The sequence below is a fragment of the Dendropsophus ebraccatus genome, chromosome 7, assembly GCF_027789765.1.
Source record: "Dendropsophus ebraccatus isolate aDenEbr1 chromosome 7, aDenEbr1.pat, whole genome shotgun sequence".
In the NCBI taxonomy this organism is placed as follows: domain Eukaryota; kingdom Metazoa; phylum Chordata; class Amphibia; order Anura; family Hylidae; genus Dendropsophus; species Dendropsophus ebraccatus.
In genome coordinates this window covers 122,443,767-122,469,066 of record NC_091460.1, presented here as the reverse complement: position 1 = coordinate 122,469,066, position 25,300 = coordinate 122,443,767, and the positions used below count along the sequence as shown (strand labels likewise).

The following is a 25,300-nucleotide window of genomic DNA, read 5'->3' as shown; positions in this document are numbered from 1 at the left end:
GATAGGATTGCTTTGCTAAAAATGGTTCTTCTCTCCTGCTGTTGCATGTGTTTTTTTCCAGCTCTCCTGTTTGGATCTATACTAATACATTTCTGTATATAGAGGTTATCTTGAATTTGCTGTAATATGAAGGAAGGGGGATTATCAAATTCCAAAATGAAGTCATACTTTATGGATTCTTGGCTTAAACATCTAAAGCAATGGGAGGATTGCAAAGTAAATAAGGCATTAAAAAAAAAAAACTCATATAATATTAATAAGTTGAATGGGGAGACTTATCAAACTTGGTGTAAAGTGAAACTGGCTCAGTTGCCCCTAGCAACCAATCAGATTCCACTTTTTATTCCTCACAGACTCTTTGAAAAATGAAAGGTGGAATCTGATTGGTTGCTACGGGCAACTGAGACAGTTTTACTTTACACCATGGTTGATAAATCTCCCCCTATATTTGTACTTATCTATGTTGTTGTTCTTTTTTTTATGTTTGTTTCGCTTTTAAAGAAATATATTGATACTTCCTTTAGCTTACAGCGAACTTGTCATTAAAAAAAAAAAATCATAAGGACAGGTCAAAAGTTTTGATTGTTTTGGGTCTCAGTGCTGAGACCCCAGACGATCAGGAGACCAAGCTGGTAGCGCACTTTACTTCCCTGCTGCAAATCATTTATATCCAGCTGCCCCATAGACTTAGAGTGGTATTACACCAGATGATTATCGGCCATACTTGGCCGATTACTATCCATTCCAGGCCATAATCTATTAGTGTAATTGCTTGTTTAAAAGCAATGATCAGCCAACAATGTCAGCTGATCGTTGTTTTAAAGCGTGGAGCAAAATTATGATCCCACTAGGGACGGCCTGCTGCCCGTCGCGCTACATAACAGGAGCGGTGGCTGCAGTCTGACGCTCTCTTCTATGGGCCACCTGGATGATCTAAAGATCGTCTAGGCAGCCTCTCCTGCAGCTCCCTGCCCCCCCCCCCCCACACACACACACACACACTCCCACTCCTCCCCGGCCAATATCTGAGCATGTAATAGCACAGACAGCAAGCAGGAAACGAGTAGCAAGTAAGCACTAACCTGACATGTTGGCACTCATTTGCTCCTTAATATTGGGCCATCTAATACAGTCCTTATTACGGAACTGGTTGAACAGAGATTGCTGCTGAGGAGTAAAATGTTCTACCGCGAGTTTCTCCCTGCTCATTCTCTTCATCAGTAGTGGTCTTAATGGCTTTGCCCATTTAACTCTTCTTGGGGATTACATGTTTTTACAGCAGATGCCCCGTATTTTAAAAAAAGCAAAAACATTACTATAGATAGGGTGGGACCAGAATGGGAAAAAAAGTACCTACCTCTAAATTCGTTACTTTACCATAAGCACCACAATAATGTACATGACCCTGCAGCCAATTATTGGCCTTAGTGGTCTCTTTTTGCATTCATAGCATGGGACCTTCGAGGCCAGCAATTGGCTTCAGCATCACATCTACAATGTACAGGATGGCATTGAAGAACTTCTGACAGGGAACTCTAAAGCAGCAACAGTGCTAGGATGCTAGGAAGCTATAGGAAATACTGGGCAACCCATTCAGTAGTTGATCTCGGAACATTTTTGGAAAAGAAAAAGGTCTAAAGGCAGGGTAGGTAAATCGTTAAAACTGGAGGCCAACATACAGTATGGCCTTATTCACACATTCCATGTTTCACGGATGTGCTGTCCGTCGAAGGCCTGACATGGAGTTCCCTCACCCCCACCCTGCATGGCATCATCTAGCAATATGCTGCTGGGAACCAGGAAAGTATTTGAAAATACGCATCACTGTACTGATGCAGCTGCGTGAAACGGAACATGGAACATGTGAATAAGGCCCATATGTGAACAGGCATGGCCCCATTGGATTTAATAGATGATACATTGTCAACTAGAGATTTTGTTCACGTAATTTGCAGAGAATTAAAGGAATGTAAGACTAGTTGAATATGTTTGAGCCATTAAAGTCAACAGGGCCTGTGCCAGTCCACAAACTTATATGTTAACATCCCATTTTGGTGATATATGTACAACACACGGACACTATATTAATATTGTGAACTCAACCTTTCATGTATATCATGTATTGTAAAAAAAAATACTTTGTACCTTTGTCATCATCTTATGCACTTTAACATGGCCATTTTTCTTATTATACTTAATTACATTAGAGTACATTAGGAAAAACCTCAAAGGAGAAGTCTGGCGAAAATTTTTATTATCGTATTATATTGCCCCCCAAAAGTTATACAAATCCCCAATATACACTTATTACGGGAAATGCACATAAAGTTTTTTTTTCCCTGCCCTTACTACTGCATAAAGGCTTCACTTCCTGGATAAAATGGTGATGTCACGACCCAACTCCCAGAGCTGTGCGGACTGTGGCTGCTGGGGAGGATGATGACAGGAGGACACTGAGGGACACAGGGCACTGGAGAGACACTGAGCATCCCTCTGCCATCATCCTCCCCAGCAGCCACAGCTCGCACAGCTCTGGGAGTCGGGTCGTGACATCATCATTTTATCCAGGAAGTGACATCACCATGTTATCCAGGAAGTGAAGTCTTGATGCAGTAGTAAGTGCAGGGAAAAAAAACACTTTATAAGCATTTACCGTAATACTGTAAGTGTATATTGTTGATTTGCATAACTTTTGGAGGACAATACAATACTTTAAAGGGGTAGTGCGGCGGTAAACAATTATTCACAGAATAACACACATTACAAAGTTATACAACTTTGTAATGTATGTTATGTCTGTGAATGGCCCCCTTCCCCGTGTCCCACCACCCCCACCCGTGTACCCGGAAGTGTGGTGCGCTATACATACCTGTCACGTGCCGACTCGTCTCCCATCTTCAGTCTGCGATGTCGTCTTCGGACGTCCCGGCCGAATCCCTCCGAGCGTCCTGAGTGCCGGCCGCCCTCTTCAGCGTCATCAGATGCTCAGCCGCGATTGGCTGAGCACAGTTTGGCTCAGCCAATTGCGGCTGAGCAGCTGATGACGCGGCCGCGTCATCGGCTGCTCAGCCGCGATTGGCTGAGCACAGTTGAGTGTTCTCTTGAGTCATTCTGTCAGCGACTACTTTCAGGATAAAACTGACCATATATTTGAGATGAATATTGGCTAATGCGGCCCATTTTGACATTTTTCCTGTACATCAAACATTAACTGAGCGTGAAGTTGTATAACTTTGTAATGTGTGTTATTCTGGGAATAATTGTTTACCGCCGCACTACCCCTTTAATAAAATTTTTCGCTGGACTTCACTTTTAATACATTTCAATATAATTTTTTGTACTTAAAATTTTTATGCTGTGTTTAAAAAAAAACACAAAAGCCATAGAAGATACATTTCTGATAACCTTATAGACATTATTTACCTAAAGAAATTGCACATTAGAACATTGGGAGTATGTGCCTGATTGTTATTTTATATCCTGGCATAAATCATAATGGTTCAATGCCTAACTGCTAAGTGTTCTCTTGAGTCATTCTGTCAGCGACTACTTTCAGGATAAAACTGACCATATATTTGAGATGAATATTGGCTAATGCGGCCCATTTTGACATTTTTCCTGTACATCAAACATTAACTGAGCGTGAACTTTCATACAAATGATCGTGTTGTATTAGACTTTTAACCAATTGTGGCTCCATGTTACAGGTTGTACAGAGCCATAAAATGAAAGCCGCCATTTACAGATTGGAGCCATACTGTATACTGTATTTGTAGGCCTCCAATTTCTTATAATGACATTGAGACCTTTGCGGCATGCTCTCTTGTATTGCCTACAAGGGACACACCACATGGCAACACATACTGTAGACTGCTGATTGTTTCTTTTGTTTTGTTTATTTTCCCCGGTTGCTTGGAAAGCTGGATCCAGTCCTGGGAAACTTCTCCCAGTTTCCCCGGACTGGATCCAGCGTTTTCCAGCACCCAGGGAGAAGCATGTGACTATGGCCAGCATGGAGGAGAATGTGACTATGCCCCACCCTCTGTGTCCACCACTGAGCCTGTATATGGAGGACAAAGTGGGGGCGGGGTATGATCACATGCTCCTCCATGCTGGCCATCTTGTTTATTATTTTTACCGGCACCTAATTAGTTAAATATAGCTGTCTATAGCTATAATGATATTGAATTTTCTTGTTACATGTGATCACACCTTTAGGCTATGTTCTCACAATTAGAGATGAGCAAATTTACAGTAATAACGTAGCTGGATCCAGTCATGGGGAAGTGTGGGAAGTTTCCCAGGACTGGATCCAGCTTTTCCAGGCACCTGAGGAGGAGTGGCTTAAAGTGGCAGTCAGTTAAATAGAAGCAGGCTGATAAGCGGATTGCAGAGATAATGAAGTGCTTCACTTAATTATTACTGTAATTTGCTCATCTCTACCCACAAAATAGACGCAAATAATTTCCGTTGTTGCAAAATAACCGCCATTATTAGTGAACAGGATCATTGATCAAATCAACGGCCGTTGTTTGCACTTATTTTTACATTGTGAGAACAAAACCTTACAGTGATTCTCACAAAATCCTGTTTATTCACTGGCACGGTTTCGAATGCATGTTTGCTTCAGACTACAGCATAACTTATAAGTCTAACACTTTTGTAGTCCATGGGGAAACATTTCCGTAGTGTGGAAAAGTTTTTGCAGGTTTTTGTTGCTTTCTGAATTCCAGAATAGCATATTAAAGTGTATGCATTATTCTGTCTAGTAAAAAAAAAGATACGTGTCGAAACCTGTCTACATTATCATTATGGTTTATGTTCTCGATAGACAAAGCCATGACGGCTTTAACAGATCTATTTCACTTGTATATTAATTAACCTTAATTGATCTCATTGGCTTCTAATGTGCTTTGTCAGGTTTCTTAGGCTTTCTTACACATCAGACTTTGCTATAATCATCATTAAAGCCATTGGAAACTCAAAGGGAACCTATCACCCCTGGACGGCCCCCCTGAATCCAGTCTACCCATGGATACGGCTCCCCATACTTACCCCTTTCTGCCGATTGTGCTCCAGATGCCCGCTTATCATGCGCGCTCAATATGCAAAAGCGGAAATGAGTTCAAAGTCCATAGGACATCACTAGAGCAGTAAGTGATCCTCAAGCACGCTCTGGTTTGTCTGATCCAGAGTGTGCAGCCTTTGATTGACGGTGACCGAATAAGTTGGATGCAGCCCTAAGGCTGCCTGGAAAACGTGGATACAGCCATAGGTTGTATCCATGTTTTCTCAGACTCCCCAGGGCTCCATCCAACTTCAGCCACCAGTAATAAAATGCCTCATCTCTACCAGGTACTCTTTAGGCCACATTCACACTGTTCTGTGACACGGCCGCGTTTTAGAGAGGCCTTTGTCTGTGAAGTTCAGTCAGATGAACTTCATTTCTTTTGAATTGGAATGGGGGCACATTTGGGTGTGCCTGCGATCCAATTTACTATAGCAGACAATGTAAAGTGCGGCCAGAGTTGTACTTTACATTGTCTGCGCTGTCAATTTCGCTATTCAAACCTGCAACAGCCATTCTTTAATAAAAACTTACATTGTGTGAAAATGGCCTTAATGTGCATAAACCAATGAGCTGTTCTATTAGTTATTTCTAAGTGGCATGCTGCTAAAACACTTGGGCCATATAAAGTAAATTTTACAAGATGCTTTCTGTAGAGAACGAGCTGTATATTATGAGGAATTATTTATGAACAAAAGGATTTTGTCTGCTTTCTAGCATTTAAAGAGAAAATTGGACAACAAGAGTGTACTTAACCAGTAGCAGTTTTACTGGGAGTCAAAAATGCCATCGGCAGATGGTAACGCCTTCAGTGTCAGGTGGCTCTTCAATCTAATTGATTATTAATATGACTTCTGTTAGATTTGTTTATCGAGGACAGCTTATGTTTCCTTCCAGTTAGCAGGCTTTTAATTGCAACTTCTGCCTTACAGTATATCACCTAAAGGCGAAACTCCTACTGGGCCTTCAAAGAATTCTCCAGTGAATTTGTACATGACATAAACTCTGATTGGAGTTATTAGGAACATGCTAGCTTCATAAAACAGGACTCTGATTAATGCTAAGCAGAAATGAGCAGAGTAAATATGCCATCAGCCACTATAAAGGTCCGTTCACACTACGGAATCAGCGCCGAAATTCCACTGGGAACCCCCGCCTACGGACTCTGCACCAAATCACACACTGGAGGCCTCCCATTGAAAGAGATAGGAGACAGGATTCAGCGTGGAGACCGTGGGCGGGGGTTCCGAGCAGAATTTTGGAGCCGATTCCGTAGTTTGAAGTGTAAGCCTACAGTATGTAGTTCATGATGGACTAATGAGGACTACTCATGATGAGGACTACAATGCTCTACCAAGTGGTTTAGAACTTGGATTTTAAGTATGAAAGAGATACCAAATACCTGTCTTTAATGACTATAGGGTCCGACAACAATGAGGATAGAGAAAAGAATTTGTCTCCAAGGACCTCATCGGATGATGCATTCTAATATATTCACTTGGTACCACACACCATCAAATTGGGAGAAGACAACCCAATTTGAGGGCGTATTTTGGGCAACTAATGACTTTTTTGTGTAGATTAAAGGAGTTTTCCCCTTATGATATATAAGAATAAACTGATGAATATTGTGAACATATTTCACATGTACAATAGAGGTGAGTGAACATGCTCATTCCAGCTCACTATTCCAGCTCACTCATTCCAGCTCACTATATCTCAAAAGAACTCGATACTCATCCTAGTACCATGTGGTGTTCAAGTAAAAAGGATAGTCTCTTCCCCGTATGTTTGGTGGCTTTACTTAGCCAATAAATGTGCAGGAAATGGGCTGGCACATGCTGCTATGCCTCAACTGTGTTGGCTGCAAGCATCTCAGTCATTGGCCAGCTGCATCAGGTGACCTGGGTGTATATAGGCCCAGGTCTCCTGATGCTTGCTGTCTGTTAGCTGACAGGGAAAGCTGCTGAAGCAGGGACGGAACAAGTGGAGGGCTTTGTGTGGTTAGCTAGGTAGGCAAATAGCTTACAAGAACATTCAATAGTCCTTTTGAGGACTAGTAGTCTGTCAGTGTGACTGGAAAAAAAATGTATTCTATACAATATGCTATTATTATATCTAATATTATATAGAATAGTCATATCGGTATTCAGCTAGTAATAAGTCAGTAATCCAGTCCTCTCCAGTACTTGGCTCCAATACTGCATGCATGACATGAACTACTAGACAAGGGTCATGATCATGGCCACCCCCTCCAGTTTTATTAGGATTTATTAAAAACAGGTTCACCCACAGTGGATATACAGTATACGCAAGTATCAGAAGGTATTTTAACATATAATATCTGGCATGTGTTCAGTGTATAACCGAAGCCATGCTAGGAGGTGTTGTAGAAGTAATGTCAGGAGGTGTTGTAGAAGTAATGCCAGGAGGTGTTGTAGAAATAATACTAGGAGGTGTTTCAGGAGAACTTCCAGGAGTAATGCCAGGAGGTGCTGCAGGAGTAATACCAGGAGATGTTAAAGAGTAATACCATGAGTTGTTCAGCACGAAATATAAACAGGAGGTGTTGTAGGAATAATGCCAAGAGGGGTTAAGGAGTAATATTAGGAGGTGTTAAGTAGTGATACTAGGAGGTGTTGCAGAAGTAATGCCAGGAGGTCTTAAGGAGTAATAATAGGTTTTGCAGGAGTAATACCAGGAGGAGTAATAAGAGTAATATCAGGAGGTTTTCAGAAGTATAACCAGGAGAACTTGTATGAATAATGGCAGGAGAGTAATACCAGGAGTTGTTCAGGAGTATAACCAGGATCAGGCAATGTATGTGCATTTGCTCATTCGTCAGCTGATCCCTGGCAGTATAACACAGGGAGATGTTAGCCTGTTAGGCCAATAATTACTCCCTGTAATAATGCCCAATGCAAATTTGTAAATTACCTCATGACACTTATCAGCTCTGGTATGTACCAGAGGAAGTCGTCTAGTTCTGAGATGCCTACCAGACAAAGGCTTTGGAAGTCTGCCGATTCCCTTTCCTGGTATAGTGAATATTTTTTATAGGATAGGTTGTGATCATTATTTAGTGTTGGTGACATGAATAACAGCTTGGAAGTTGTTATCGAGATGACATGCTGTCCAAAGTTGATGACTCACTGCTCAGTCATCATGTACACCCTTCTCGCATATGACTCTATTGGAAGGCTTTATCCTATTTTAGCTTGCAGAATTCAGATTTCAAGCCTGCAAACTTTTGTATAGAACCTAACATCAAATAATCTAAGCATATCTGAGCATTGTCGGATTCTGATAGGTGAGGCAACGATATATTAAGATGTCAGAAATGTTATGGATAACATATACGGATCACATTCTCACAACTTGATTGACAGCCAACGATAAAAAAAAAAACTTGCAAAAGTTGGCTTCTACCTCTCGAATGCTAATGAAAAGCAAGTGACATATATGTGAGATCTTACGTTTGGTGAATGTTATCGCCTAGAAGATATGTGAAACTAAAAATACGAAAAGTCGAAAGATCATAAATGAAAAGTTTCAAAAATATACAGTTCTTGAAAATTGTGGGAACCCAGGGGTGATTTAGTAGATGCTGAGCGTTCAGCTGGAGGATACAGTAATACATGTGTTATAAACACTAGAATTTATGTAAGGTTGCAAGAAAACCAGTTTTTGGCCATTTGCGAGATAAGGAATGATGTCGATTTTTATTATATCCGGATTGCAGCTACATTCTTCTATGTGCACTCATCAACTAAAACATTAAAACAATCTACCTAATATTCTCTTGGTACACCTCCTGTCATCAAAAAGTCTGATACCCATTGAGGCGTACTGTCAGGAGCCGACCTCCTGGCACTGCTGGAGCGTGCAGCCAGCCTCCTGCTGCTCCCGACGGCGTCCCTGACGATGGATGCTAGCGGTGTTGCGACAGCGTCCTTCGTTCTTAGGGTGGTCAGGGCTTCACTGCCCCCGGCCGATCAGCACAGGTTCTCTCTATTGTAATTGACTGGTGGCTGGCACCGCGTGTGTTATTTGAAGCTGGAGGCTCCAATCGCACTCTGGGGCTGGGACTCCCTCAACATCCCTCCCCTCAATGTCCTATTTGCCTGCGCTAGAGCCTCTTTCAGTGGGACTAAGCTAGCATTGTATCCTGATTGTTATTCCCTTATTTTCCTGATTTTGGCTTGACTTTCCGATTGTCCCCTTGACTTCTAATTTTGTACCGCAATGACCGATAGATTCTGACCTGCCTTGTTAACCCTGAAATATTGCGTTTTTTTTTGTCTAGTCCTTGTCTAAGTGTTCCACTTATATAGTGCAGTGTTCAGTCTTCTGGTTGGGGCCAGCCTGCTAAGGAGCTCATCCCTGCAAAAGGAGGGGATAATACTTCCTGCAGGATATACATCACTGGAAGTACTTTTTAAATAGAAGTAAATTACAAATCTTTAAACACTTTCTAGCACAGTTGAAATGAGATTTTTTTTTTATGATCTACCCCTCCCCCCCCCCCAGTCTTTTTTAATTTATATAGCATCTCGAAGGAGTTATTCAGTCTCCACCAGCTCATTATTAGGGTATATGGATCTCATAATAGAAGTCTTAGATTCCCTTCTCTAAGAACAAAGGCTGATCTGCTTATGTATTACATGACCAGCCATTCATTTGCAATTAATATATTGCCGGTGGCACATTGCCCCAACAAAGACATGGAGGTTTCTAAATCCCTTGCCCAGAAAGGGCTTCAGTAAATGTTTTTACTCTTGTTTCCTTGCTGGAGCTGAGGTAACATTTATACAGGTAAAGGAAAGTTATTCCCATCTCTGACCAAGTACAAAGACAAGCATAAAACATTCCAATTACTTTTTTATTTGCTATTTATATTACAGGAGTAAAACCATTAAATAACTAGAAGGTAGAATTTCCTACATAAAATGCAATCCATGTTTCTGGTGGATTTTCTATTTATGTGATACACCAGAAATCCAAGGCCTACCCTGCCATGTCTGTCACTCTCTATTGTTGTGCATTTGCCATAGTTCTGAGGCTAATCCGTGTCTTTGCTTCCCAAGATATTTTCCATTCGGAATACACGCAGAATAAATTCTAACCCATAGCAGAAAAAATTCACACAGAACTGTGGTTTTTCTGATGCATTGCGGCACGCTTGACTACCCCTATAAGCAATGAAATAACTCACCCACGGGCGACAAACAAGTCATCAAATCTGGCGATCATACACCGAAACATAGGCACTATTAGAGAAGCATTATTGCAAGTTAGTTAATGTATTCAACCTATTTACACACTATAATTTATGGATCTGGGCCATTTTTATTTTGAAGGCCACAGGACTGATTCCAGCCTTGATTTAACTCTATCCTTTCTGAGCAGTGTTGCAATAATTCCACACACATATTCAAGTACTAGAACTTAAAGGGGAAGACTGGCAATTTCTACAAGCCGGCAGCCTGCAGGGGGAAGGGGATAATTGATTAAAAATAGGAACTTACCTCTCGCAGTGAACTGTTGGAGAGGTCAAGGGACTCTGGACGGAAGTAAATTTCCCCCCAGTTGTGATGACGTCACAACTAGGGTGGAAATGCTGATGGACTGGCCGCGTAGTCAATCAGTGACTGGAGTGTATTCCAGCCCAAGTCACTGACTGGCTGAGAGGCCAGTGCATCAGCTGGGTTGTGACGTGGACACCCCAGAGATACCGGAGCCTGGCATGTGTCCCGCTGCCACTTTCTGCAGGCACAGGGACAGGTAAAGGCCCTATTCAATGGGCTAAATCAAAGTCCAAGTGAGCGCCAACTGTGATCCCCGTTCCCCGCTAGCTGCAAGCGCTATTACACGTGCCGACAGCGAGTGGGTAAGTGCAGGGGGCGCCGCAGAGAGGGGGGGGCTAAAGATATTCCGGGGAGCCCATCGGAGATAGCTATTACACCTATTACACGGATTGACGGCAGCAGATCGCATTGCTAGGCTGATTGTTTGTGTTTCAGCCTGTTAAAAGCCAACAATCAGCCGACATTGTGCATGTCGGCTGATCCTTGTCTTCTATTACACTAAACGATTATGGGCCATGATGGCTGATATCATCTGGATATCGTCACTTTGTGTAGTAGAGCCTTGAGTTGTTGCTTGTAATCAATTTCCCCCCTCCCCCTGCAAGCTGCCAGCTTTTAGGATTTGCCAGACTGCTCCTTTAAAGAATGTGTTATTGGGTGAGAATTTCGTCTGGCCCACAGTCCACTTGTGACCTAAATCATGTACAGTCTAGATAATCCATATTCCTGACATATCCTGTACAATGTTGATACAATTATCACTTGGTAATGGACATTTAAGTGACTGTTAACAAGTGATAATGGATATGGAATATATCACATTGTTTGTATTGGAGCATATCCCCAAGAGAGAAAAGGTGTAAATTCTGCTTTGTGTTTGAGAAAATAACAAAAGATGCGGCCTCGGAAGTTGAAGAATTATTTGTTTATGGAAATGCAGTTCGGTATTGCTTATTCGTGTAGTATATTTGAGAAGAATATAACATAATCTGTCATCGTATACTGTGCCATTGACTTGCTGGTAACTTCAACATTGATATGCTTCAAGTTGATCGGCAGAGTGCCAATACTCTAATAGACCATGTTCCCACTACAGAATTTGAATGCAAATACAGTGTCAGGACCATATGAAGGTGGGGAAGACAGGATAGTGAGTGCTAATGCTAGCCCCCTTCCCCCCCCCCCCCACCCGCACACACACACACACACACACACACACTGTCCCTGTCTACTTGCCAGCCTGACCCCAGATGTCTTACTTGTCCCCTATGGTATGGCTAAGGGACAAGTGAGTTTTAATCGGTGAACCCCTTCGCCAAAAACAATGTCAGTAGGAGAAGCAGACGGGTGTGGTGGAATCCAATTAACACAGCAAGGGAAAACATAGAGCAGTGTTCACACCAGTGTAAGACAAAATAGGTGCAAAACCATGGTCAACAGCGCACTTTTTGGACAGAGGGTGGCACTTGGATCCTATTTGGGCACAGATGTTACATAATGATTATTATTTTCATGTGTCATTATGAAAAACCTTTTAACATTAAATAACATCCCGTTCCCATAGTAGGAACACAGAATTAATCTGTCAGTGAACTTCTTTTCTTTGTGCAGTATATATTACCTTCCATGGCTGGCTTCATATTAGTCTTATTTGGCTAGAAAAGCGACTAGATTAGAACACCTTTCACTAATATCTAAATAAATAAAACCCATCTCCCGAACCCTGACGTTAGTTAGCGCCTGCTGAAGAACAACTAATAGAATTTGGTTTTGATTGCATTCGGACCTGGCTGCTTTTCAATAACTTTATTGGTGAAATTGAGGAGGGTGTACACAGAGAGCAAAGTGTGGGGACAAGTGCCATCTTTGAATTACATGAAGAACTGACTCAATTAACATTAATACAGAACGCGAAACTCCGTAATTGCTCGTACAAATCCTACAGGTCTCTGTTACAAAACACGAGGGTGCCTGCCAAAAGTGCTCAACTTCAAGATGACATTAGCTTGGCGTGGCTGAGTTTACATCTGATAATTGCTGGGCCATAGCTCTTCTCCTTCATATAATCACTTCTTTGATTAATGGACTCTGTTCGCCGTTATTTATGTAATGAAATTCTGCTCTGGATTGCATTCCCGTTTTTTTTTCCTCTTCTTTCAATGCAGCGATGGTAAATGTCCTAGGGCTACGCAGGCCCAGTGTAGACCGTCAGCTGCCATTTCCTCTGCTCCTAGTTACTGATGCTTATGTAACACTTCATTTTTGTGGCATGTGGCAGTTTTCCTTTGTTAATTGGAACAAATGCGCCAATTATGGAGATTCATCTCTTGATACCAATCAATGAATAATTAGACATAACACATCTGTCTCTGAATGGAGGAAGGAGGTGAGCGCAGATAAATGTACTTGGAACAACTGTGTGAAATTTGTGCTTCTGTACCCATCATTTGCCAAAGAAGCACACTGGGTACTGTTCATCCCACGTATTTTGATGGATTTAATGAGAATGTCGTGTCTTGTTCAGGCTCTGATTGGGCTTCCTTGCTTTTTTCTAATTACAATGTAATATTAAAGGGAACAATACATTAGAGGGGAAATGCCACTACTTTCCCACCTATTAAAAAAACATAGGGGGATATACAGGTTTAGCACACAGGGCAATGGCTTATATCTTTGGGTTCAATTAACCTCTATAGAATATGGATTAAGGCTTTGAACGCGTCACCTTTGCCAATGCTAATTATAGGAGGCCAGTCTATTGTCATAAGTGACTTTCTAACCAATACCATAACTAGAAAGATGACCAATCACAAACTGCACAGGGTAACGCTCCTTTCATAGCAAATATTCCAGGACTCTTATTTACCATAGAAAGCAATTTATATAAAATAAAAAAAGTAACATTGAACATTTTTAATGGACCAGTACACTGTGGTGGGAACTCATTTGCAACTTTTTCACCTTTTTTCCCTATCTTACAGTTTCTTCTTACAGTTTCTCTCCTTTGGTTTCAATTGCAGAAATTTATCATATTGTCTCATGATGTATATAATGATTTTGCATATTTTTTCAATGTACTTGAGTTGTGATCACAAGCAGTTTTCCAATATATTCACTTTTTTCAAAGTTCTCTATGTTTAAATCAACATTATACATACAGCCAATCTGTAGTCCATGCTCCCTTGGTACCAATATTCGGTTCAAAATAAGAGAAGAAAAACCCAGAAAGTCCCACACAGCCCAATAATAAACAGCAAACGAGTGCTGATCAGCTAGATCAGCGCTCATTTGCTGAGCTATTAAACGGCTTGATTATCGGGCAGCAAGGGCTGCACGGACATCGTTAGCGATGTCTGTGTAGCCCTTGCATTTAGTGTAAAATAACAAGTATTAACTCTCCTTACCACGTTTCGGGGCAGCAGCTGTACACATGCGCAATGAAGGGAGACCTATAGTGGCCATATGTACACCATTGATTTAAACATTAAAAAAAGTGTATTGCAAAACATGCAGTCACAACCTCCGTTGATTCGTAAAAAAAAAAAAAAAAAAAGTGGCAATGCCTCTTTAAATAACAGAACCAAAACATGAAGGAAAAAAAAGTCTCCAAAATGTGATGCAGGGACGCTACTCTAGCCTTAGGGCCCTATTACACTGGACGATTATCGTGCGAAAAATCGTTAAATCGTTCGAATTTAAATGATAATTGTTCTGTGTTATTGCAGGCAACGATCGAAAAATCATTCGTATGTCGTTGATCGTTGATTTAGATCTGAACCTAAAATTATTTTTAATCGTTCGCTAACCGTTCGCTGCAATTCCACGTTCGTTCACTCAAGTTCCGTATTTGTTCACTAATCGTTGAGTGTAATTGCTCATTGTTCATTGTTTTTCTGGGATCAGAAGGAATAAACGATCATAGTAACGATCGCAATAGCGATCATAGTAACGATCAGCTAACGATTATCGTTTTGTGTAATATGGTGAACAATTTCAGGTTAACGATAAACAATCTCGTTTGCGATCGTTAATCAGTCGTTAATCGTTAAAAATCGCTCAGTGTAATAGGACCCTTACATACTAGTTTTTTTTTGTTTTGTTTTTTTAAGGAGACTGGTTATTGAACAGTATTAGTTTCTGGTGACAGCCCAGCCCAATTTGCATTAACACGACTTTGCTTTCACATTAACCTAATTGAGCTTATGTTATTTGTCCCATGGTTTCCTTTGAAGTGTATGTAATATAAAAGAAAACTCTCTGTGAAGTAGAAGAAATAAAAACCTGGATGAATGTTCTCATTAGACAAGTGAACATCCTGCTTGCTCCTTGTTTTTATTTCTCTTGCACTTTAGATTAATAGTTTCATCTATCGCTAATGCTAAAACATTCTATTTAGGATGCAATTTACATAGATAGAACCTTTCCAGATAGCGGCTGATCTGTCACCCAGCTCAGAAGATAATACATAAAATTAACCAATTTACGGAAAAGAGAGGTATTTATTTATGACACGGCCGCTCGGCATCTATTTATCCTGCCTTTATTTGTGCTGCTAGTATCAATCTACTTCAAGACATTGGGCTATTATTAATGGCTTATGACAAGACTGAAGAAGTCATTTATGGATTTTTGCTCACCAGTGCACTCTTGGCCACCGTACTGAGCCGAGAGCTGTTCAGATCCGCAATTACATGCACAGTGATCATTAAATTGTTTCCAAAATACAATATTCTCTGCAAAGTGAAAAATGGGCAATGGAACGGTTTCATTTACTAGAATAAGTTTTGATGGAAATGCCAAAGTAGGCGATAATATATTCAAATGCCTCCTTTTATTCTTTTATAGGTGGAATGGTTGAGAAACGAGGACGTCATCGATCCGGTAGAAGACCGGAATTTCTACATCACAATTGATCATAACCTTATCATCAAACAAGCCCGGCTTTCAGACACTGCCAACTATACCTGCGTTGCCAAAAATATTGTCGCCAAAAGAAGGAGCACCACCGCAACCGTCATCGTATATGGTGAGGCATTGATGTATTTCTACAAAATAGTCTAGACGCTGCGCGAGCTATTTAGAAGATCTGTTGAAATATAGAGAAGCGAGTAAACTTTAGGATTCTGAAGTCTTTAGGGTAATCCACTATGGTTTATTTATGAGCAAATTACAGTTACGGAGCATGTTCCTTGTGAATATACATCGCCATAGGCAGATATACTGGGCCGAGCTAGCATTACATTTATGATGAATAATAATAACAACAATACTACTACTACTACTACTACTACTACTACTACTACTACTACTACTAATAATAATAATAATAATAATAACAATGCTACTACTATGAATAATAGCAATACTACTACTACTATATATATTATTATTATTATTATTATTATTATTATTATTATTATTATTATTATTATTACAATACTACTACTACTACTAATAATAATAATAATAATAATAATAATAAAAATAATAATAATAATAACAACAACAACAATACTAATACTGATGGATGTATAATCATTAGAGTAGTTTCACACGTAGCGAATCGCAGCGGATTTCACACTGCGAGTCCCCGTAGATCCTGCACAGCCAATCAGTGCACGGCCCCACTGCAGTATAGAGTTTTTTCACAATAATAATCAAATCCAATTGCACACTACTTCTGGTCCTTAGAAACCTAGAATTTTATCCTTCTCCCCTGATGACATCACCCCCCATTGTGACAGAAACATGTTGGGAGGATACTTTACAATTTTATAGCAGAAAAATAATCTTGTTACCTAGAATCACAATAAAACGCTGCACGGAAGGTTTTTTTCAGTTGTTTGTGTGCATACTATACCTACCTTCTGTGCATATTATACATACTGTAGTGTGACAAAAATGTTATGTTTCTGTGTGCATACTACAATTTCTATATGTAAATACATTTTGGAGGGATTTTTTCCATATACTACCATGAGGCTTATACCATCACCAAGGCCCTGAGTGGCACATCTTAGTGCGGTGTACAGGTTCCACATTGTAAATGATTGGTTGAGGGATCCAAATAGTAATGTGGTGATTCCTAATACAGTATATACTCAATAAAAGTTATGTTGTAATAGCTATTCCCTGTATAATATAAAATAGTATATATAAATAGTATTATCTACTCAGCCTGCAGCCTTCTGTCTTTATATACAGTCACAGAGCTACTTGTTAATTTATATAGTCTTCTATATAATTTCTACTAGTGGTTATATTATTGTACGTAGAATCTCATATTTAATAAATGTAATTGCAGTGATTCTTATCCAAGCGTCTGTGGAATCCTGCTGTTTCTAGGAACCGAGTCAGGGATTACCATAAAAAAATAACAAAAGCAAGATTTGTAAGTCTTCCATCAGCAATGGGGGAAATGTAGGAGTTTGAAAGACGAGAAAGCAATTTCTTTGTATTAAAAAGGAATTACTCTGCTTTATTGTGTGGTTGTATTATGTTTAATGGTATAATGTTATATGGTATTTGTGTCTCTCTAGTAAATGGTGGATGGTCCACATGGACGGAGTGGTCTGCATGCAGTAACCGGTGTGGGAAGGGTTTCCAGAAGCGGACAAGAATGTGCACAAATCCTGCTCCACTCAATGGAGGATCTGTCTGTGATGGCCAAAGTGTCCAGAAGATAAGTTGCACTACCCTCTGCCCAGGTAATAGCATGCTGGGACTTTTAAGGGGTTCCATATTTAAAAAAAAAAAAGATACCATATTCCCAATGTGTGATCAGTGGGGTCTTCCTAGTGTGACCCAAACTGATCATGAGAGGAAAGGGGCAGTGTTGTTCAGTCTAAGGCTATGTTCACACAACGTACTATTTTTGAAAAGAACGGCAGTTGCAAAGAACGCTCATATTGCAATGAAGTCAATCTGTTGTTTTCGCACAATGTATTAAACAATGGCCGTTGTTTTAAGTGCCAAAAAACGGACATTGCTCGAAGCGTTGTATAAAAACAACGACCGTTGTTCGGTTGACTTCAATGCAATTCATTGCAGTATTAATGGAAAACAACAGCAGTTCTTTTAAAAAATAGTACGTTCTGTGAACAGAGCCTAAAGGGGCTGTAGGTCATAAGCCTGGACAATTCCTCTAACTACATTCTTTAACCCTTTGCTAAAAAGAGACTCTGACAGCAGGTTTAGGCTGTCCTATCTCAGGGTAGCATAAATTAGTGACAGAGAAGCTGAACAGAATATTGTATCACTTAGATTGTTCTGTGCAGCTGATTCGGAGATATCCTCCTGAATAACATGGACAATAAGTAGTCCTCTCCATTATGTGCATGAGCCCAGTAGTCCGCCATATTTGTGAGAAGCAGAAAACTCAGCCCCCCAGTTGCTGATTGGCAGTTATCTATCCATGCTGTGTATAGGCAGTCAACTGTCAATCAACATCTGGAGGGCGTGGGAGGGGTGTGGCAAGAATCCTATTCTACTGCATATTAGGAGAACGGCTAAACAGAATGATGTAACGATCTCTTCAGCATTTCTGTCACTAGTTTATGCTGCCCTCATTTAAAGATTCCCTTCAAAAACAAAAGTTTGTATTTAAAGTGTGTGACTCATTTCACCTTTTATAACTTTATTTCATTTTTCTCTTCAGAGGATGGTGAATGGACAGCATGGAGCAAATGGTCAACCTGTGGGACAGAGTGCACACATTGGCGCCGCAGAGATTGTGCCAATCCCCCGCCAAGAAATGGAGGGAAAGACTGTGAGGGTCCTGTATTACAGTCAAAGAACTGCACTGATGGATTATGTATGCAAAGTAAGGACAAGCCTGCATGACTGATAAACACTAGCGGCATGCCTTGTTTAGTCTCTGCTAATACCATAGATCTTTATTAATCTCTGTATTTTTAGTTTTCCTACTATGAAATCCTTTTGTGCTTTTGTGTCTATGCCAGGAGTTATTCTAAATTATTACTATTTTAGTCCAATTTTAGCTAAAGGCATTTTCCTTAACCCCTTCTAGTTTTACTTTCTATATAGCCTCATGAGGGCTTGTTTTGTTTTTTTTATCCATTACTTTTGCATGTTAAAAAGAAAAACACACTTACAAAAAATTAGTTTTTGCTTTCTGTTAAAATGTGTATGTATATATATATATATATATATATATATATGTATATATATATATATATATATATATATATATATATATATATATATATATTAACCTGTTAAGGTGGCTATATATTGCTTCCACTCTCATCATACACATAAACATTTTGCACAGCCACATTTATGTGTTCTAAAGTAAGAGAGGGGTAATAAGCTGTCAGACTACTACAGTTGTGACCTATTGATATCCAACACACCCGATCCTTCTGTCAGAGGAGAGTCGGGAGGCCCCCTTACACCTTAAGGCCCACATACACCTTTAATAACCAATGATGGGCCGATGTTGCCTGCCCATTGCCCATCCTCCCCATACCATCCTACCAGGCCAAACCTTTCCGGTGTTCTCTATGGGGAGGGGTAAGCCGCAACATGAGCATTTTTTTTGTGACTTATCTTTTTCTTAACAATGGGGTCAGCCGTGATTTTCCTTCCCAGCCAACCCCTATCACAACTCATATCATCTGTCGTTGGTTGATCGGAGGGGGGGGGGAACATACACGATAGACCCACGAGTTTACCCTAAATGGCCACATAGTCTAACTATGGGGCTTTTGGAAATCATTAGCTATCGCAAACATATGGGGGGGATTCATCAAACACGGTGTAAAGTAAAACTGGCTCAGTTTCCCCTAGCAACCAATCAGATTCCACCTTTCATTTTCCAAAGAGTCTGTGAGGAATGAAAGGTGAAACCTGATTGGTTGCTAGGGGCGACTGAGCCAGTTTCACTTTACACCATGTTTGATAAATCTCCCCCATAGTGGCCTAATGCACTCACACTGACCTAGCAATTTTGCCACTTTTGTCTACCAATTGCCAGGGGACACCATTTGGATTTTGATGCTATACTCTAGTTACCAGTGTCTCCTGAAATTAAGAAGAAGAAAAAAAATCTTATAAAACCAACTTTTAGTCTTAAAGCCTTTCTTCAATTTTTTTTCCCTGGTAGTGTCCTGTAGTGTTTGATGAATGCAATAAAGCCCATACTGTAAAGATTATTTATGGAAATATATTATGTATTTTCCAGATTTGCCTGTTTTACTGAACACATTTACATGACACGAGAGAAAGAGAGGTTCCCATTACCATTATTCTTTCATAAAACTCTGTAACACAGAATTCCATAATGAAAAACCCAGTTGAATATTGGCACACGTAGCCCTAGGGGGTTTCCAGTTCCTTAGTGTCTGGGTTTAATGGTAATATTTTAATGGTTTCCTATATACAAGTCAGAAACATATAATCCTGCTCTATGATCCATCACTGCTGAGAAGATTGATTTGTCATGCTTTATAGCTCTTTCTGAAACTAACAAGTTGCTTGGCTTTCCTTCTGTCTTTATTTCTTCCCTCCTCTCAGTTTCTTTATGTCTTCTGTCATTAGTTTTATCACTTTTATGTAATAAGTTCAGCGTTTCATATTTACTCCGTTCCTGAAGGGGGTTACAGCAATCATCAAGAAGAGGTTACAGGAGATTGTATATACTGTAGTGTACAGAATAAAGGGCAGAGTGGCAGCAAGCATGTGGATGGCGTCAACTGATTGATTTCTTGATGTCTACTCTATTATTATTTTTTTTACAAAAATCTATCTATCTATCTATATCCTATCTATCTATGTATCTTTCTATCTATCTATCTATCTATCTATCTATCTATCTATGTATCTTTCTATCTATGTATCTTTCTATCTATCTATCTATCTATCTATTTATTTCAGTTCTTTATAGTACGTTTAAATGGCATAGAACGTGAATTATTGTTTATGTAGAGTTTCATGTTTAAAAAAAAAATCCACATCACAGTTAAAATAAAATAAATTCAATTTAGGCCACTGAGCCTAATAATGAGCGGACACTTTGGGGGACATTTATTAAGGAGTCTAATGTGTGTGACTCTTCTAATGGAGATTGGTGTGTATTTTGTTCCAATAGCTTGTGACTGATTCATTAAAATGTAGCACTGCCATAGTGAATGCATCTAGGTAAAAAGTCACAAAAATGCAAAAATTGCGCAATTATATTCACAAGGTACTGATGTAGGCTTGCACCTGTTTGTGCGACTTTTTAAAAAGTTGCAAATGATAAATTGGGGGCTAATCCCAGATTATGTGAACTTTTGGGTAAATACTCAAAACAGGCAGATTAAAAAAAAGTCACATCTAAAAAATATTCGCCTGTTGAATACTGGAATACTGGTTTAGAGCTTAGACTTAAAATGGGCAAAAAATCCAATTATTCACAAAAAAATAGGCACAAAGCCCTTAATAAATGTCCCCTATGTGTTTTCTAGAAACACCTCACAAGACCTGCTGCTTTTGGAGATGCTCTAGCCCAATAGTCTAACCATTGCAATTTGACCCTTGTCAGAAATATTTAGATGCTTATACTTGTCTATTTTCCTGATTCTAGCACACTTTGCGAAAAATACATGAATATACCGGCGTAGGGATGCCAGTGCCGTAGTCCTTTTTTTGAACCATAGCCCGGTTCCCATGCATGGCACCGGATTATTACCAAGCACCTGCCCGGCATAAAGCACTGGGGGCAGACCCACCATGATCTCCCCTCCCCTCTGTGAAGCCGCTTCATTAGAATCAATGGAACTGCATCACAGTGGGAAGATCATTACACTGTGGGCTGGCGGGCCCACCCCCAGTGCTTCATGCCGGTGCTCGGGAATAAATCGGCACCAAGCAAGAGGACCAGGCGACAGTTCAAAAAAAGAAGACCGCAGGTGCAGATCTGCCGGGTTTATTAAGCACCTGTTAGTAAATCAGGCAGACTGCATGGGGATGGGGCTTTAGTAGTAGTATACACAGACATTCAAAGAAACATGGCTCCCATTTAGAGATGAGCGAACCTGGTTCGGGTTTGAGTCCATCCGAACCCGATCGTTCGGCATTTGATTAGCGGGGGCTGCTGAACTTGGATAAAGCTCTAAGGTTGTCTGGAGAACATGGATACAGCCAATGACTATATCCATGTTTTCCACATAGCCTTAGGGCTTTATCCAACTTCAGCAGCCACCGCTAATCAAATGCCGAAAGTTCGTGTTCGGATGGACTCCAGCATGCTCCAGGTTCGCTCATCTCTACTCCCATTCTGAAGGAATCCAGCTTTTATTATATTACATAAATAATACCACAACTGAAGATAAAATGCCTGGCTGGTCATACACCTCTCTATGATATTAAAATCCCATATCACAATAACAATAATTAACATTAAAAAACACAGCACGGCGCCTCATCTTCCCCCAACTGTGCAAGCTGCAGATTGTAGACATGAAGCTTTCGGATATTTAACCCCCACTCCCCAACTTTATTTGCCTGTTCAATGAATTTATTGGGAAAAAAAAAAACGTTGCTGACTGTTTTGTTATATTAAAGAAAAAAGCCAGGGAATACTGTAATTTCTCCACACCCTGGAAATAGCGTGCGCCCTCTGTGTAATTGCACAGCAGGTATATTATGCCTGTGTGAATGATTATTTCTATAACTGCACAGAATCTAAAATCCAGCGTGAAAACACATTTTCCCTTCCCCTATTATTATTTTTTTATTTTTATTTTTTTTTATTGATCTATTTTCCTAAAACTATTCCTGACAGCGATGCCTGAGACGCAGGAGGAAGCAGCGGTGACTTTAGTGCAGAATATAGCAGCGTGGTTATAAGGAAGCTTTAATTGGATTATTGCAGCGTTTTGGCTCCTGATTAGCGGATCCATCAGCGCTTCATTAATATCACTATGACAAATCAATAGGACCTTTTATTAGGCTGTGTATTCCGCCATAAATCCGCAATCTATACAAATATTGATTTCTCTTTGGAGAAGTGTTTTGCCCGCAAAGCTGTAGCTTTTATCTCACGCTCAGTGTGGTGGTTCTGGAATGTGACGTTTATTCAGAGTGATGTTCTTTCTGATATCAGACAGCCTTTATACAATGGGTCTCCAAACTGCGGCCCTCCAGCTGTTGCAAAACCACAATTTCCATCATGCCTGGGCAGCTAAAGCTTTGGATGTGCCTGTCCAGGCATGATGAGAAATGTAGTGTTGCAACAGCTGAAGAACAGCAGTTTGGAGATCCATACTTTATACTAATAGGGCATCTATAAGAAATATGCTATATATAATAGCATCCATTAAACAGCCACCCAGTCTCTTTTTGGTGCTACCCCAAACAGACATGTCCTCTATCTATGTACAGGATCTATGTATCTAAGGTACTTGCACAGTCTACACTGATCCCCTCGAGTATACCCCTAGTGTGCTCTCAATAACATATTATAAGGGAAGTCCGGCCAAAATGAAACATCGAAGGCCGACAGGGGGAACGGGAACATAATAAAGAATCTATACTTACCCATCCCCTTTCCCCCGCATGGCATCACAAGCTCACTGACTGCGGCCAGGCTCCAGTTTCTCCCGAGTTCCAGTGTAGTCATTGACTGGTTAAGCAGGCATTCCTGAGCTGGGTTGTTACATACCAGAAGCAGGAGCTGCAGGCGGCCGGAAGTCGCCAGAGATTGCTGATGCAGCTTTTGGGGGCACAGGGATGCGTAAGTGTGGTGTCCTACCACGGGTGTTACTAGTTAATACACCCCTCGCAAAAGCCTGTACTCTATGTAAAAGTGGTAATGAAGTTGTACCTAAGTTTTGCCACTAGATGTCACTACTAATTGCATATGTACTTGTATATTGCACATCTGTAGTGGACAAGGGGTTACTGTTTGTTGGTAATATGCGAACCAATAAGAGATCTTTTCTGTTCTCCACCTATCTCTATCTTCCTTCCTTCTCACACTTTCTTCTCCACCACTCACAGGAGTTGTTACACACCCTGTAGGAAGTTGTCACAAGGGAAGAGGAAATGTTAGTGAGTCTTAGTAAAGTCTTGATAAAGAGAGGACGCATGACAAGATGGTCCCTGCTGTAGTCTAGCTGGACCCTGGCTCTGCCAGGTCCCCCCGTCAGTAGTCTAGTCTAGTGTGGTAGTGGACAGATGTATTAGAAGCACGGAGACTCATTTCTTCTGCAAAGCTACACTTAGCTTTATTATGCTGTGCTAAACCACTCGGGAGAGGACAAATCAGAGATCACCCTTACCCATGCCGTGAATATCTCTAACAGTGCAGGACAGTATCCTGAGGAACAGTGCAGGACATTAACAAGAGGAACTGATCTGAATAGAGCAAAGTTGCTACAAGCTTATGTACTCTATCTCACACAGCAGGTGTAACCAGGTAAACTTGGCCACCTTGCTCAACTCAGGTAATAAGGTCTGGGGCTTTTGTCACCCTAGGAGGATGGGTCACCCGATACTGTAGGGCAACAGGTGGTACAGCAACAAAAAAAATTGAAACACAGGCAAAAGTAGTCTTCTATTTTCAAGTATTCTTCAGTATTCTACTTCTTCTAAAGTTTCAGCAGAGCACACTTCTACCCTGGGTTGGGACTTTCAGCACAAACTCCTCTCTACTACTCTGAACTCTTCAGCACAAACTCCTCTCTGCTGCTCTGAGCTCACTCTACTTCTCAGCACACAGCCAAGTCAGCACAGCTCTTCTGCTCCAAAAGCTCTTAACGCAGATTGTGTCTAGTCAAGGCAGAAGTCTATTATCAGTTACTGTATTCCCAAAGTAAATAAGATTTTATTTATGGTGATTATTGTTCCGGCACCTACACAGTAGCTACACCATCCTTGGGTCATCTACCCTTTCTGTGGGTGGTGGTACCGACAGTCCGGGTGGGTCATAACTCCACTCCGGACCACCATGATAAGTACCCAAGGGACCCCCTCACAGCCCTGCAGATCACCGATCACGGGGGAAAGGGTATAGCCAGCCACCTTAAAATAAACGCAGGTGTGCCCCCACACCCATGTGCCCAACAGGCACTGGCGTTTAAAACAACCTACAATGTGGCTGAGCTATTTCCCAACCAACCACTACAGTAGTGGCGTCACACAATACCATCTGGCAAGTGACCGGTTGTCCATAGGGCTACACCACAGTGAGTATAGTTTTTTATTATTATTATTATTATTATTATTATTATTATGTTTCCACACACCCCTGCCGGCCCTGAATTTTTTATTTTCTCCTTTAATAAAAAATATAATTTTACAAAAATCAAGATAATGCAGATACATTAGTAGTCATTACCCCCTAAGAGCAGATTCTTACAACTTGCTGTTAGTTCCCCTATAACATATACTTTAGGGTTTAGGCTAAGTTCCCGTCTGTGTCGTGGCTTCTATTGCAGGTTCTGTTAAGTAGCCAATGGAGTTGGTTGGCCTGCTGCATGATGGACACCAATGGAGCCCCATGACCTTTAATGGGGGCAACTCATGTCCATCATCTTTCGGGATTCTAACCAGACAAAAATATTGCATGTAGCAATTTTTTGTTTCGTAATTCAAGCAGGATTCGTGATAGAAGCCCCATGGGATTGGAGCCTCGGAT

At 40.6% G+C, this 25,300-nt stretch overlaps 1 protein-coding gene and 1 long non-coding RNA gene across 2 annotated transcripts in view; one reads left to right on the top strand and one right to left on the bottom strand.

The window, feature by feature from the left end:
• The window catches only part of UNC5C (unc-5 netrin receptor C), a 332,506-nt gene that overhangs the window by 258,984 nt on the left and 48,222 nt on the right, over positions 1–25,300 (top strand). The window contains exons 6-8 of the mRNA XM_069978343.1: positions 15,502–15,682; positions 17,196–17,363; positions 18,314–18,478. Of these exons, the coding sequence (XP_069834444.1) occupies positions 15,502–15,682; positions 17,196–17,363; positions 18,314–18,478 (514 nt within the window). The remainder of the gene's footprint in view (positions 1–15,501; positions 15,683–17,195; positions 17,364–18,313; positions 18,479–25,300) is intronic.
• LOC138797748 (uncharacterized) overlaps positions 1–25,300 on the bottom strand; it is a 42,068-nt gene that overhangs the window by 10,181 nt on the left and 6,587 nt on the right. The gene's annotated exons all lie outside the window — the stretch shown is intronic.